The sequence below is a fragment of the Typopeltis vanoorti genome, chromosome 16 (genome assembly GCF_054136105.1).
Source record: "Typopeltis vanoorti isolate ZY-2024b chromosome 16, IOZ_Tvanoo_1.0, whole genome shotgun sequence".
NCBI lineage: Eukaryota > Metazoa > Arthropoda > Arachnida > Uropygi > Thelyphonidae > Typopeltis > Typopeltis vanoorti.
Window position 1 is genome coordinate 40460354 of NC_143564.1, and position 16996 is coordinate 40477349.

The following is a 16996-nucleotide window of genomic DNA, read 5'->3' on the forward strand; positions in this document are numbered from 1 at the left end:
GGATTTGTATCTCAACAGGTTTTTAATTGCGATAAAACAGGTCTTTTTTGAAAAACATGCCCAAAAGGACCTATATCACAAAAGAAGAAAAGATGGCACTGGGATATAAACCTATGAAAGATAGGATTACTTTGCTGCTTTGTGGTAATGCTAGTGGAGACTGTAAGATAAAACCTTTGCTCGTTTACCATTCTGAAAATCCATGTGTTTTTAAAAAGAATAATGTCATAAAGAGCAAATTCGGTGTTATGTGGAGGGCCAACACGAAAACATGTTGTTTGTGCTGAGTGGATTTATCAAGAATTTGCTCCCACTGTAAAAGTTTATCTTACTGAAAAAAATTTACCATTAAAAGCTCTTCTAGTGATGGACAATGCTCCTGCTCATCCCCCAAATTTAGGAGGATTTAGTTGGTGAATTTAGTTTCATCAAGATAAAGTTTTTGCCACCCAATACCACTTCTATCATACAACCCATGGACCAGCAAATGATTTCAAACTTCAAAAAATTGTATATTAAGGCTATGTTTCCAAAGTGCTTTGAAATAACCAATGCCACAGAACTGACTCTTAAAAGAATTTTGGAAAGAGCATTACAAAATTCTTCATTGCTTAAGGATCGTCGATAAGGCATGGAAAGAAGTTTCTATTAAAACAATGATTTCTGCTTGGAAAAAACTCTGGCCAGATTGTATTTCAGTCAGTGAAGTAGTAAGCTGTGAAGAAGAGTTTGTTGTAACTGAAATTGTGTCTTTGGGTAAAGCTATGGGATTAGAGGTGAGTGATGAGGATGTAGAGGAGTTAATAGATGATCATAAAACCGAACTCAGCACAGAAGAACTTCAATATCTTCACGATCAACAAAAAAAATAAGTGGAAAAAGAAATTTTTATGGAAGAGAAGGACGACAAAGGATGCATTTCCAATGCCAACCTTCAATAATTGTTCTCTGTTTGGGTTAGAACACAAGTTATTGTGGAAAAATGGCACCCTAATAAGGCTAGTGACCAGGAATATCAACTTATTCGATGACAATGTGATGGGTTATTTTAAAAATATCAAAGAAAAGCGTCAGCGCCAAACAATATTAGATAGATTCTTCTCTGCAGAAAAAAGAGAACATGAATCAGCATTCTCAACTCCAACAAAGAAGCAGAAAGAAGATGCTTAACAACGGGAGCATTATTTTCGTCTTCGTGATTTTTATATTAAAAAAATAATGAGACTTAATTGTGTATGTTGTCTTACAGAAGGTTCTATTAAGGAAGAGGTGGAGGAATTTTATGATGCATTAGAGAAGGCAGCTGACACAACAAAAATGGAAAAATTGGCCCTTGTTGACAATCTAAACAGGAGAGTAGAAAAATTTTATCAAGACATATACAAATGTTTTGATAAAATTTGGAGAAAAGAGAAAAACTAATAGTGATAGTATGTGCTAGATTTCTGTTCAGAACATGGACTAGTTGCAATATCGCCATGTGTGCAAATTCACATGGAAGAAGATGTGAGAAATACAACTCTCACTGATTTTGTTATTGTTGATAGCTTCTCTACCTTCAAGCTGGTTCAGGACACAAGAGAATACAGAGGATTTGAAATTGGAAATGATCACCAGTTAGTTTTGAGAAGGTTAAAATTGAATTTTATATTGAAAAGAAGAGTATGTAAGAAAGTTTTAAAACAAGTCAAAGTTGGGCAGCTTTCAGAGGTGAAATATAGACTCAAATACACAAACATTACTCATGAAAAAAATGAGAGATTGAAAACAAGAATCAAACCTTTTAGATTCAGTGGTAAACCATGAAGAATAGAATGACTGATTCAGCCAGAGAGGCATAACATTAGGTTGCCTTCAAGGATAGAAAAATAAGAACTCCATGGTGGACTCATGAGGTTAAAGAGACCATGAAGGAAAAGAAAAAAGCGTATTGAAAGTTCCTGGCAAGTAAGTCAACTTTTGCGCCAAGAAAATACAGGTAGTCCTCGACTTACGACGGGTTCCATTCCAACATCTCCGTCGCAAGTCTATTCTGATGTAAGTTGAGGACTTTTTTTAATTCTTGATTTGTTTGATTTCTGTTATATTTTCATAAATTAGGTTTCTATTTAACTTAAAGCAGTTAAAAATATATAAACTTACATAAACATTTATAAATTATTTATTAGCACATATACATATAAATACATAAATAAAAAATTTAAGAAAAAAATACATAAACACATATCAGAAATGGTGCATTTACTTTAATTTGAAATTCCTTTAAATATTAGTTAACATAAACCAAAAACTTATTAACAGTGTCTTTAATTAAACAGGTGAGTAACTGTCACTCATTTGGACGATATGGTTATTTCTCGCGATTGGGAGTAGCTTTTTTAATCTGAAAATTGGTTAATCTTGTCTTTTGGGTTTTTATTTTCTTTTTCGTATATTTCGCGATAACATCTGACTGCTTCTCGAATCTGCTTTTCGACGGCGAAGCGATCAGTATCTTGATCCATATTTTTGAGTAGCTGAAGTCCTTTGATTTAGTTTGGAAAATACTTCAGCTAATCCTTTTACAGTAAATTTTTTAACGATTTCTCTTCTTCATCTTCCTCATTATTCCTTTCTTCTTCTACAACTCTTTCGTTTTGGAAAATTAAGTCTTGATCAGTCAGTTCATCTTCTTCTTGATCTGCTAATTCTTCTATATCAGTAATATTGATTTCTAGATCCAGTTTCCTTGCAATTTCAACGATTTCTTCACCAATTTGTTCTAACATACCATGCTCATTGTACTCTTTGAGCATCTCCTGCAGTAGTAACTTCTTCCAAATTCCTCACATACATTGTTCCGATACTTCCTTGAAGTTCCAATGTTCTGGATACGTTGGTTAATATTATAATTTTTCCAAAAATAGCATAATGTTATAGCATCGTTGCCCATTGCTGTTACTGATTGAGAAAATGTAGTTTTCAGATATGTCTTGAATAATATGTATTGAATGTAATAATCGAACCATGATCCACAGGGTTGAATCACAGCTGTTGTATTGGGCAGTAGATACATCACATTTATATTTTCATTCTAATCGCCAATGTGAAGAGGATGTCCTGGAGCATTGTCAAGCAGCAATAGAATTTTAAAAGGCACGTACTTCTGGAATAAAACAATTTAAGAACCAGTCTTCGAATAAAACAATTATCATCCATGCCTTAGGATTACTCCTGTAGTGAACCAGCAGCTTATTCTTGTCAATGTTTTTCAAAGCTCTGGGGTTTTGTGAATGGCAAACAAGAAATCATTTTAATTTAAAACCAGCAGCATTTCCTCCAAGAAGAAGCGTAATCCTGTCTTTAAATGCCTTAAAACCAGGCGGCGATGTAGCTTCTCTGTGAATGTAAGTTCGTTCTGGCATTCTTTTCCAGAACAGTCCAGTTTCATCTACATTAAAAATCTGCTCTAGCAAATAGCTTTCATCTTTTATCATCTCTTTCAGATTTTTCTTGAAAATTTCGGCAGTTTCAAAATCGGAACTAGCAGCTTCTCCCGTTATTTGTATGTTATGTAAGTTAAATCAGGTTTTGAATCGATAAACCCAGCCTTTACTAGTGTTAAATGTATGCTAGCCGTATTTATCTTCTTGTTGTTTCCTAAAATTGTCAAATACTGTGATGCGTATACAAATGCAATGTGATATATTTATGTATATGCTGGCAGCAAAGTTAAATTAGAGAATTTTTAATAATAATTTTTGGCCATCGTAAGTCGAGGACTACCTGTATAGATAAAAATGTAAGAAAGCAAAGCACTGTGTAAAACTAGTTAAACAAAAATCATGGGAAAACTTGGTCAAGAACACAGAAAATAAATATCAGGTAAGTGGCAAAATATTCTGGAAACTATTGAAAAAGCTTAGAAATGGAGGAAAGAGTGCTGTAAAAGGAACCAGAAAAGATAAAGAGAGCACGAAAAATGAAGATATTCTAAATATCTGGAATAATTAGTTTCAAAGACTGCTAAATGAAACAAGCAATGATAGCATGGTGGGAAAACAGTTAACAAGAATGTAATCAGGATTATGTATCAATACTTGAAGCAGATAACACCAGCAACAGCCTGAAATGTGTAAAGGCAGCTTGAGTAGATGATATTCAACCAGAACTGCTCAAATATGGATGAATAAAAGTTTTAGAATGAATAAACTGCATAATTGAGAAGGCTTGCTCAGAGGGTCGAAATCTAGATGATTGAAGTAGTGCTCTCATAGTACCCATCTATAAAAAGGGAAATAACACTAAATATAGTATCACAGAGGAATTTCGCCACTGAGTGCTCCTGATAAGATTTATGCAAGTATACTTGAGAAATGGCTAAGAAAAATTTGTGTTAGAGAAGCTCAGAGAAGAACAAGCTGGATTCAGGCAAAATAGGTGTTAGAATCAAATTTTCACTTTAAGACAAATAATGGAGAAATCTTGGGAATATAAAAAAGAGATGTATTATTTAAGTTTTGTAGATCTGGAAAAGACATACGTAAAGGTGCTATGAAAAAAGCCATCAAAACACTACAGTTATATGGTGTAAGTGGGATGTTATATCAAGCAATACGTAGTCTATATTTGAGTTGTAAGTCAGTAGTAAGAAATGAATGAGGTACAGGAAGATGATTTGATGTTAAATCAGGTGTGAGACAATAACGTACATTATCCCCACTGTTATCTATCATCTATATTAATCACATTACAGTAAACCATTGATTTTATGGACATAATTTCTGGTCTGTATATCAAGTGAAAATTAACACCCTGTTAATTTTAAAATGCTTTTAACCAAGATTTGCTTATAATTAAATTAAACAGGTTATTTTTTGTTAGTAATTTTCTGTTATTTTTAACAAATTTTGGTGAATAGGCTATCATATGTTGGAAAAACACTGTGGTGATTTAGCCGACATAAATGAGTCACCACTCATAAAACATGTTCGGCGAATGATTAGCATATGATCACAACAATCGTGCTGTAATTGATTCTTTTGTCGTGTTGCGTGACTTTTTGCAGCAGTTTTAACAAGTGCTGGCCAATGTTCCAACGTGCGCTAAGCCATGTCCAGTAGTGTGCATTTGTTTACTCGCGGTGAATGGTTTATGTATGTATGCATTTTATAGACCTATTCAATATAAATTTAAAATTAGATATGTATGAATGGTAAAACACATCTTTGTAACCCTAACCTTAAAATATGGACAAGCGGAAAAGAGTTAATTTAATGTTAAATCAAAAGTTAGAAGTCATACAAAAGTTTCACATAAGTAAAAACATGTAAATTAGCTAATTTTTCAATTTTTTAACATACCCATTCGGAAAATCTAGTTTATTATATAATGGACACCCCTCGCCTGAATTAGTCCATTATATCGAGGTTTTACTGTATAAAGAAAAGTGGTGTTAAACCTGATATCAAAATTGGAGATGTTAACTCAGTTCTCTACTTTACGCATGTTACATTATACTTCTAAATAAATCCAGGACAAGTTTGCAGGATTACCTGAATAAAACGAATAACTGTTGTATTATTTTATTTAGCATATGGCTCACACATGAAAAGTTGCATTACAATAACCTTTAGTATATATAAACATTGAGTATAAAATAGGCAAAATACTTAAACATGATATAAAATAGTCATAAAGAAGACACTCAGGAACAGAGTACAACAATATGTCGATGTTACTTATCCAATCAAATGCACTTAGTGTGGCATGGATGAAATCCAACAGGTTTCCATGGTATGCATATTGAGCACATTCTAGTGTGATATGACATTGTCTGTCAGGGTGATCCACAGTTACACCTGGGTGATGCAATCATGCCCCATTTGTAAAGGTGGTCTGCACATCTGCCATGACTGGTGCGAATTCTATTAGAGGTAGACCAAGTTTTCTGTGGAAGGTCAAAACCTGAAGGAATCTGGGTTGGGTCCACTAATTCATGGAAGTCCCCTGTTGAAGTATTATGACAGGATTCTCTCCTCTTCTTCTTCGTGTCAAAATTTGTCTCTGCAAAATTGTAAAGATTGGAGGGTGCCTTGACTTCAGCCTATTTATTTCTAGGAGAGGGATGTCTTTGTGGATTGGGAGATCTTGGATTTTCATGATTTTGCTATATTCAAGAAGAAGAATCTTGGATCTGCATTCTTCTACTTGAATGGAAGTAAGATGTAAATTAGCACTGGGAGCCAATAGGTTGAGGTTCATTTCACAGTTCCAAATATGAGATACATAGTGGTGTAAAGCTGAGCACCATTGACCAAGAAAACACGGGCATTGTTCAGCCATACAGGTGAGCAGTATTCAGCTGCAAAGTAAATGAGACTAAGAGCGGTGCAGCAAAGTGTTGCTGCTGAGCCACTCCAAGTTGCTCTGCAGATTTTTGCAGTATGTATTACATGTTTTTAATTTGGATGTTATATTAATGAGATGTGGTTTAAAGTAGAGCACCCCATTTTGGATAGAACTCTATCCAAAATGGGGTTTAAGGGTCAAAGTTGTATAACTAAGAGAAGATCTCCACATAGCCTTTAAAGGAATGCGGAGAACTGACCAGGGCTTCTGACCTAATGTCCAATCCTCACCTTCTCGTGGTGCACCCAGGTAGGTATATACCTGGATACTGAACGAACTTATTGGCTTAAACCACAATAAAATGATGGTACAACATGACAGAATTTCGTGCCAGCTGGGACGTTGCTCGGTTAAACAAGGCCCCAGTTATTTACACGAACAGTCAGCTACTGGAACAAATCCTAAAACACAGCAACTCAACATCACCAGTGTTCAAGATCGGTACTATCAACATAAGAAGCCTGAATGGCAAAGAAATGGAGCTAGCTAAGGAATTAGATAAATACAAGATCGACATAATAGGGGTGATGAAACAAAAAAGACAAAAACTAGTGAGATCTTTCTGAGTAATAAATACAAAATGTTATATTCAGGCAACAACAATCAAGGAAAAGAAAGAGCAGCCATGATATTCAACACGAGGCTAATCTTCTTGAATGGCAGGCAATTTCAAGAAGAGTGATGTGGGCAAATATCAGAATGGGGAACTGGACAATGACTTATTTGTGCCTATGGTCTCACAGAAGATTCTACTAAGTAGAAGTGGAGGAATTTTTTGAGGCTTTAGAGAAAGCAACTGACACAATGAAAAATTGGTTCTTGTTGGGGATCTAAATAGCAGAGTAGGAAATGATTATCAGACATACAAAAATGTTTGGGAAAATCTGGAGAAAGGAGCAAAGCTAATAATAATGGCAAATACCTGTTGGATTTCTGCTCAGGACATGGACTGGTGATTACACACAATGTTCCAACATAAAAATGTGCACAAATTCACATGAAGAGGAGAGGCAAGGAATAATAAAAGTCTCATTGACTATGTTATTATTGATAGTGATGTTTTTACCCTGGAGCAGGACACCAGAGTGTAGAGAGGATTTGAAATTGGAAGTGATCACTATTTAGTCTTAAGCAGAATAAAATTGAATTTCATATTGAAAAGAAGAACATGTAAGAAAGTTTTAAAGCAAATAAAAGTTGAGCAGCTCTCAGATGTGAACTGTAGACTAAAATAAAAAACATCATTCAGAAAACATGAAAGAGTTTGAGAACAGGAACTAAATCTTTGCAGATTCAGTGGATTCCTGAAGAAAACATTGATCGATTCTGCCAGAGAGAAGCATGTGGTGAGGTTGTCTGCAAGGATAGAAAAATCAACTCCATGGTGGACGCAGGAAATTAAAGAAGAAAGCATATCGAAAGTTTCTGGTGAATAAGTCAGCTTGTGCTCTTAGAGAATACACAGATAAATGTAAGAAAGCTAATACACTATGTAAAACTAGCTAAACAAAAGTCATGGGAAGACTTTGGTAAGAACATAGAAAATAAATATCAAGGTGGTAAGATATTCTGGAGGTTCTTGAAGAAGCTCAGAAATGGAGGAAAAAGTGCAGTAAAAGGAATTAAAGATGATAAAGCTGACATGAAAACTGGAGAAAAAGATATTCTTGAAGTATGGAGTAATTACTTTGAAAAGCTGCTAAATGAAACAAGCAGTGATAGCACAGTGATAAAAAAAACACTCTACAGGAATGCAGTCAGGAATACATATCCATACTTGAAGTAGAAAAAGCCATCAAAGGCTTGAAATGTGGAAAGGCAGCAGGAGTAGATATTCGACCAGAAATGCTCAAGTATGGAGATATAAAAGTCTTACAGTGGCTGCACTGCATAGTTCGAAGGTCTGGACAGAGGGACGAATTCCAGATTCCAGTTAGAAATGAAGGACGTACAGGAAGATGGTTTAATGCTAAATCGGGTGTCAGACAAGGATGTACATTATCCCCACTGTTATTCATTACCTATATGGATTGCATTATGAAGGAAGGTGGTATTAAACCTGATATCAAAATTGGAGATGTTAATCATCTCTTTGCTTTATGCAGATGATGTTATACTTATAATTAAATCTGCTACAAGTCTGCAAGATACCCTGACTAAATTGAAATACTGTTGTGATAGATATGGTATGAAGGTCAGCAATAACAAGACAATGAAAATAGGAAGAAGCATTGAAAATATCAACTGCAATGTGAATGGAGAACCTATAGAACAAGTAAAACATTTCAGCTACTTAGGCACAATTTTTAGTGAAGATGGTAAATTAAATATGGAAATAGATAACAGAATCAACAAAGCTGGTATGGTAGGAAGTCAACTGAATAAATTTATGTGGAATAAGAGAGAAATTAGTCAAAACACTAAATCAGCTGTATACAAGACAGTGTTCAAACCAATTTTAACTTATGGATCTTAGAGCTGGATTAGAAGTAAAACACTTGACCAAAGACTAGAGACTACAGATATGAGAATCCTGAGAAAGATTAGGGGCATGAACAGATGACATCAATGGCAAATTCATATTAAAAACGAGGATATTAGGAAAGAACCTGACATTGTTCGCATTCAGGAATGTGCTAGCAAAACTAATCTCAGGTGGTGTGGTCACTTAAGCAGAATGGGAGAGGAAAGATTAGCAAAAAAAGTGTTCTTTGCAAGATGGTAAGAAAACAACCTAGAGAAGACCAAGATCTAGGTCAAGATAACAGAATCAACAAAGCTGGTATGGTAGGAAGTCAACTGAATAAATTTATGTGGAATAAGAGAGAAATTAGTCAAAACACTAAATCAGCTGTATACAAGACAGTGTTCAAACCAATTTTAACTTATGGATCTTAGAGCTGGATTAGAAGTAAAACACTTGACCAAAGACTAGAGACTACAGATATGAGAATCCTGAGAAAGATTAGGGGCATGAACAGATGACATCAATGGCAAATTCATATTAAAAACGAGGATATTAGGAAAGAACCTGACATTGTTCGCATTCAGGAATGTGCTAGCAGAACTAATCTCAGGTGGTGTGGTCACTTAAGCAGAATGGGAGAGGAAAGATTAGCAAAAAAAGTGTTCTTTGCAAGATGGTAAGAAAACAACCTAGAGAAGACCAAGATCTAGGTCGACTGATACATTAAAAAGTGCCTTAGACTAAAATATAAGATCTGATAATATTAGTGTTTTGACAGATAACAGATGAACTTGGAGGAAAATCTGTCGATAGAATGTTAGTAGTGAGTAACTTTTTCATGTAATATTATCATAATATGTATATCCTGTACACTCCATGACAATAAATGTCAAGAATTTGATGATGATATAATTGGAATAATAAATGGATTACATCAGAGGTCAAAGAAAATATGAGTTTGCCAATCTTTTTTATGTAGAGGAATGTTGACAACTCTTGCATAGAAAAAAGACAAAAGATTTACAAGCACAACACTTGCATTTACTCACAACACCACACTGAAATCATTCTCAAAAAGCATAATAAATATATAACAAGGCAGAGCACCAAAAATATTTAATTGTATCCACACCATAAGAATTACAACTGAGCAGCACATGCCTCCTTTAATGGATACAATTTCAAGTTTTTGAGACACTTATCAAAATGTTCTTGCTACACCCATGTTAAGGTGCTGTGGGTGGGACAAGCTTTCATAGTACTGGTGTAAATATTTATTTGGTGCTGAGAGTTTGTGATGTGAGAACAATGATAGTTTCATGAATAAAGAGGCCAAAGTTTGGTACAGTTTACTGAATGAGCTAATATCAGCGTCAACTACTACATATGAACAATGATCATATGAACAATGATGCACTCTTTACACTGGAAATTGGTCACTTGTGAAATCAGATAAATATTGTATAATAAATTTAATTTAATCCTTTAACCAAGTGTAAGCAAACAAAGTTTGCACCTGAAGAATCTTCAGGACTGAGACAACTTGTGGTAAAGGTGGACCAAACTCTCATCACTACTTGTCTTATTATCTCCCATGATGCAAAGCACATCTCCTTGCAGACATGTATAATTCTATGCATTAAGGGAAGTGCCACTACCCAGACCTTGGCTTACACTTGGATAAAGGATTGAACTAAATTTATTATAGTCTAACCAAGTGGAAAAAAATTTCAACATAAATACTGTATATCATTTAAGTCTGTGTTCAGCACAACAACTGCTAGTTGGCGCAAATTATTTCCTTGTCACAACCTTAATTCATTAAAGAACATGACATTCTACCTTATGTAATACATATAATACTAAACTGACCTTTTGGTTTTGTAATAGCTGGTCGTTTCGAGTTTTTAAGATTCAGCGAAGCTCTCAAATCATCAGAATGAATTCTATCTTCTTTTTCATGTGATAAAATTACTGGCTTAGGTTTATAAGGTAACTCTAAAGTACTAAAAGAATAAAATGTATATACAGAATTACAACAGAAAAAAAAACATGGGATAATAAGATAGTAATAGTGACAACAATAGAATAACATCAACTTTTGCACTTGTATCATTTCATAAATGAAATATTTAAAATTCTCATTGAACTAATAATCTATGATGCTTATATTTTGGAATTATAAACAAACTTTAATAAAGAAAGTCTAAGACAGCAATTAAATGGTCAAGAGTAAATAAATAGTTGTTAGAGTATATTTACTCTCACACTATAGCTCTTTTATTTTGATTATACATTTCTCATTTACAATGTTGTAAACTGCAATCAATTCAAAGCTTAAGAACTATAAATTATCAACATTTGTTTATTCAAATGAGAAACTCATTGTGACAAATTTTTTCCAGTTATGTTTACAGGAAAAAAAAAAAGGTTACAGTGATAAGAAAAAACTATTTAGTTCAGAACAGTGTGTTGAGGACTTTGAAGCTACTGAACTATCATTGCATCTATTTTTTTGTATATTTGTCTAAACAGCTTAGTTCTATTAACTAAGATTCATGCCAAACAAACTGATATTAGAAGTCTCTGCTTTGCAAATGATGTGCTGACTGACTGACATTCAGATTCTCCAAAATTACCTAGATAATTTGTGCAAAAATGCAGCATTAATTGAGTTAATGGTCAGCAGCAACTGAAACAGAGTTCCAAAAAATAAAATAAAAGTACATATAATAAACAGCCAGATTGTCAAAGAGCATTGCTACTCAAAGCACAATTAACATCATCAATAGGTTTGGGACTTTAATACCTTGGTTCCTATACTGATGCTCTTAGTTGATATAGTAAAAAGAAAGTACATAGGTTTGCAGTTTCATAAAAGCATCAACTAATACCTGGAAATTCAAAATCATCACCACAAACACCAAAATTCATCTCTACAAAATCACCAGTCAGGCAATGTTACATGGTTCCTAGACATGGAACATTGTTACTCAAAGCACAATTAATATCATTAATAGGTTTGGGACAACATGCCTTCAATCAATATTAAGATATATGTACAAGACCATATCAACAATGTTGTCAATATTGAAGTAAGCCAGCAAAGGCCTCTATTAGAAATGAGTCAGAAAAGTCAACTGAGATAATTGGAACATCAACTTAGAACTTGGTCTACAGAAAAACTCATGTTTTCTGTAGACCAACAAAATGGAAACAGTAGAAACAAGGAGACCAAGAAAGCAGTTTCGGTGGTACATAAATCAGCTTCTTTTCTGAAGATGAGACATACACACACACACCAACGTGAAACAAAGAACAATTTTGTTCAGCTTCATTGAGACTTTATTACCAAGAGCTGTTATAGTTATATCATTACTTCTGTATATATATATATTTCCCTATTTAATACTCTAGGGTACAAAATAAAGTGCAATGATGATGATGAAAGAAATTTATGTATTAATCACTAAATTTTTATTATTAGCTTTTTTTTTTTTTTTTTTGTGACTATCACACATCCACAAAAGGTTGTAAACCTATATTAAGTACATCAGTATCATGGGTGTGCTAAAGATTTTTTTTCCCCATTTTTATTAAATTTAAAAATGTGCAATGAAATTCATCCCTCACCTACAGACAATCACAAACACCCATGTCCATAGTGGATTTGAACTCACAGCCTGTTCGATGGAAAGAAGATAAGTTAATCACTTGGTCAAACAGACCAGCATAAAAAAAAACAGATAGAAATAAATTACTTCACCGATATGGATCATCTGACAAACAAACAAAGATAACTTGATGTGAACAGTTTCAAAAGAGGGAAAGTGACCATATTTGTGCAACAGTCTCAGAGAAGAGAGAAGATACTAGACAGCAAGCAGTAGAGGATTTTTTTTTTTTTTGAATCAACAAAGAGGACTGCTGACAGGAAAACCTGGTCCTTGTTAGAGGCATAAACAGTAAGAAATGAATACTAAACATATAGAAGTTTGGGGGAAAAAAGAGCAAAGCTAATAATAATGGTATCTGCTGGATTCTCATTCAGGACATGAAATTAGTCGTTACTAATACTGGGTTACAAATTTACAAGGAAAGAAAATTAAACACGAGAAATAGAAAAGTTACTGGTTAAGTTATTGTAATAAAGTTATCTACTGAATGCCCCTTTTTCTACCAGAGCTTTCATGGATTTTATGATTGTAGTCGAATGAGGTTGGAACTTGTCTATAAATAAGTGAGTAAAATGAGTTATTTTAGCCTTTCTTTGGTTCAACCCGCAAAAAAAAAAAAAAAAAAAAGATTACTTTTCTGATTTCTGTGTGTATTATATGGCTGTATTTAAAAATCGTATCAAAATTCAAATTATAAGTGTCTCATTCTAGTATTTGCCAATGATAATCTAATCTCACCACGAAGCATAAACCATTTGCACTTCTAACATAATGGCGCATGTGAAGCATAGCCATTGTTCATTTGACCGTATGCTTTCCATATTTAAAATTATATCAATTGATAAATTAAAGTATTCAAAGCTATCCTACAAACAATTGCATTGAACCAATTAAGATGAGCAGTGATGTACCATGCACTCTCAAAACTTTCATACACCAATAAAAATGCAATCATACGGTCACACCAATGCAAATTTTACAGCGTGGGTTGCATAAACCACACAACAGCACACCCAACCTAAATGGGCATGCGACACTACTGATAAAAGGGAAAGAAAACTACGTGAAAATTAGATGAAGTTTGCAACTGAGTATTCCAGGTAAGATTTATACAAGTATACCAGATAGCATGTTAAAAAATGGTGGAAGAGAAATAAGAGGAAGAACATCTAGGTTCAGGCCAAACAGAGGGAATGAGTAACCTGATTTTTACTTTATAATAAACATAAAAATTATGAAAATATAGTAAGGATTTGTAATTAAGTTTCAAATATCTATATCTCATTTCCATTGAATGTTAGGCTCAATGGCCAGTAATGGCTATGGCTTCCTTGAAACCAGATAAATGCTTTGACAGGGGAGTTAATTCTATTTGCATAGTGTATTATGGCTGTCAATAGCATATTCTGGTTGGTTTGCATGATTTGGAGGAGTTTCTGAGAGAGAAAATCACCATCTCTGCATAAGACTGGCTGACTCATCTTCAACTGCCTAGGTTGAAGGTAGGTTGGCTGGTGTTTGAATCCCGTCTTGGACACAAGGATCCTGATAAAGGCTCATCACATTCTAGACAGGATTCATACTCAAATTTTTTTTAAAAGGGCATGATCGAAACAGACTATTTTTGATCCACATTATTTTAATAATATGGTGATGTAAAATTTTGTGCGATAAATTAATTAAATTATTTTAATTTAATTTAATTAATTAAATTAAAATAAAATTTAATTTAATTAATTTAAATCAAGTTCGATAAATAAATTTATCAAACTGGAATTTGCATGGTTTTTTGGGCCAAAATAACGTAGAAAAAATTGATGCAAGATTCCTTTGCCTGAATGTAAATTAACTATATTGGAAATTATGTTAAATCATTCATGTTTAAAATATTATGCTTGAAATTAGTGATACGTGATATTAACATTGTTAGTAAGGTACAAAAATAGCGAACCCAAAAAGTTTGCAACAACTTGCGAATAAATTAATCGCTTAAGGTACGACCTACAGCATGAAAACCACAGTGACGTCATCACACCGCCGGATAATTATGGACATTTGAAGTTTAAGAACAAAGAACAGGGAGAGTATAAAAGGGGGCTGAAAAGAAAAAAACAAACAAGGAAAAGAGGAGAAGGATTATGACACTGCTGCTTCCGCCACCACGGGCTACCTGAGAGGGGGTAGAAAAGAAGTGGACCTGTTGCTGTTTCGGTTCCCAATCACCGAGTGGAGGAAGCAAGAAGAAGCAATGACATGGAATATGCAACCAGGGGTTTAGCACCCATCATTGGAGCTGTTTTCATCGGCAATTCCTCTAAAGAATTCTGGGAGGCTTCCAAGGAGCGACCGAAAATGTACGTCCCATCATATAGCTGGCCATGAATTCCCACAATGGGCTTGATGTCAGGACAACAGATTAGCCAATGGTGGAATAAAAGAAATGGAGTATAGAAATGTTTGAGTCAAGAACACGTCCTGTATAACGGAGAGAATTCAAGATATCCTGACTGAGGTATAGCTCATGAAAAAGGACTAAGCTTAGAGAAAAACTGCGAGTAAAAAAAATGATAACGTTAATATTTTCCTTATAACTTATATAAGCAGACTTGTAAGTGTTACAAAAGATAGGTGGTATAGTTTTGTAAAGTATTGTGTAGTAACAAGGTAAAATTAGTGTATATGACTTGCTGGTGCAAGGAATAATATTTCCTGAAAGTTAGTTAAGTTACAGGGGATAATTGTTCTCGTCCTATTGTGAGGAATGTGTGTTCCATAGTGCTAAGATGAGTGTGAATATTAAGTAAACATAAAAATACATGTACTTCAATGATGCAATAATTTTGCTGAGGTTAAACATGTTAAGAGGGTTAGTCATTTCACTGTGTTGTAATTTCATGTTAAGTTAAAATAAAATGTTTTGTTTAAGTAACAAATTGATTTGATCATTTGCCAATGCACTATCTCAAAAAAAAATCGTACCTACATGCATGATTATGTTTAGAATAGCCACGACTTCCCAAAGAGAGATTTGTTGAGACCCCATGACTTGCTATATAGAGAATTTTGTTGAGACCTCCTTTATTCTTACTCTTATTATTCTTAGACAATATTAATTTTTCTATACTGGTGCAGTCATTAATAAAAATAAATTTTGGCTAGAAGAAGGGTCTGGGAGAGAGAATAAGTGTGCTGCAAATCGTATAGCCAGTGATAGTTGAATAAAAATAGGCAGCTAAGCGAGTGTAAGATCAAAGGCAAGGGTAAGAAACAAAGGAGAGAATAAAACGTTAAGATAGGAGAGCTTAGTGAACAAAAAAAGAAAGGAAAGTTAAGGATTAATGAGAATAGACAAAACTTTGCGAGTAGTATAAATTTTACAATGGCACAGCCCGACAAGGAAAGAAATTAAATTATATAATAAACATAGCCAATATAACACATTTACAATTACAATTAAAACCCCCCTATTTTACAGTGACACACCATTTTATTATTTGTATATACACCACCATGCACAGATTTGGTCATCTGTGTTTCTTGGGGATTAACAGGTGGTGGAAAGGATTCAGAGACAAGTGACCAAGCTGGTGACAGTTCTGTGGAATGTTCCATATGAGGATAAATTGAGGGTGTGTGGATCGCAGAGTTTAGCTGACAGGCAGAGGAGAAGGGATGTGACAGAAACTTATAAGTTACTAAAGGGATACTATAAGATTGACAAAGAAGAAAGTTTTTCAATACATGGGAAGTAGGAGGGAAAACAAGGGGCAACACTTGGAAATTGTGTAAGAGTGTGGTTAGTAAGGGTACTCTGGACTTTGTTGTTTACTTGAAGAGTGGTGAATGAGTGGAATGGATTGCCAGAGGTGGTTGTGAGTGGCCCAACAGTGGATGGGTTTAAGGATAGGTATTGTGTTAATGGACAGTGCATCTCCCACAATGCCTTGATTCCAAGGAGCACCCATATAATGATCATCATCATCATGCATATCAAGGATTTAGGCCTAGCATGGCCTGTTCCGGCCTTAGAAGTCATCGTTGAATCGTTTAAGAGGACGTTTTTCTTTTTCGTAATGGCTTGTACTTTAAGGCTCGTTTTGGTAATCTTTCTGTTTTCATTCTTTGAACGTGTTCCATCCATTTATCTTTGTATTTTTTCTATTACTGGTTCTTGGTTTAATTCTTTCATTAATTTCTTAATTTCTTTTGTGATCAAATTGGGTATACTTTGCAGTTTTTCTCATAAACTTCATTTCTGCTTTTGTTAATCTTTGTTTGTCTTATTGTCCAGATTTCGCTTCCATACATTAAGACCGGTAGGGCTAATGTATTGTATACTTTTAGTCTGGTTTGTTTTTGAACTAGGTTTGGTTTAAATATAGAGTTAATTACACCTGTTATTTTTAAATATTTTGCAATTTTTACATTTATATCTTTTTCATTTTCATATGTGATCATACAT

At 34.1% G+C, this 16996-nt stretch overlaps 1 protein-coding gene across 6 annotated transcripts in view; it reads right to left on the reverse strand.

Moving 5' to 3' along the window:
• Positions 1 to 16996, reverse strand: part of Tmem131 (Transmembrane protein 131) — a 704637-nt gene that overhangs the window by 66340 nt on the left and 621301 nt on the right. For all 6 annotated transcript variants that reach the window (XM_090406393.1, XM_090406392.1, XM_090406391.1 and 3 more), the window contains one exon: positions 10730 to 10863. In XM_090406393.1, the coding sequence (XP_090262519.1) occupies positions 10730 to 10863 (134 nt within the window). The remainder of the gene's footprint in view (positions 1 to 10729; positions 10864 to 16996) is intronic.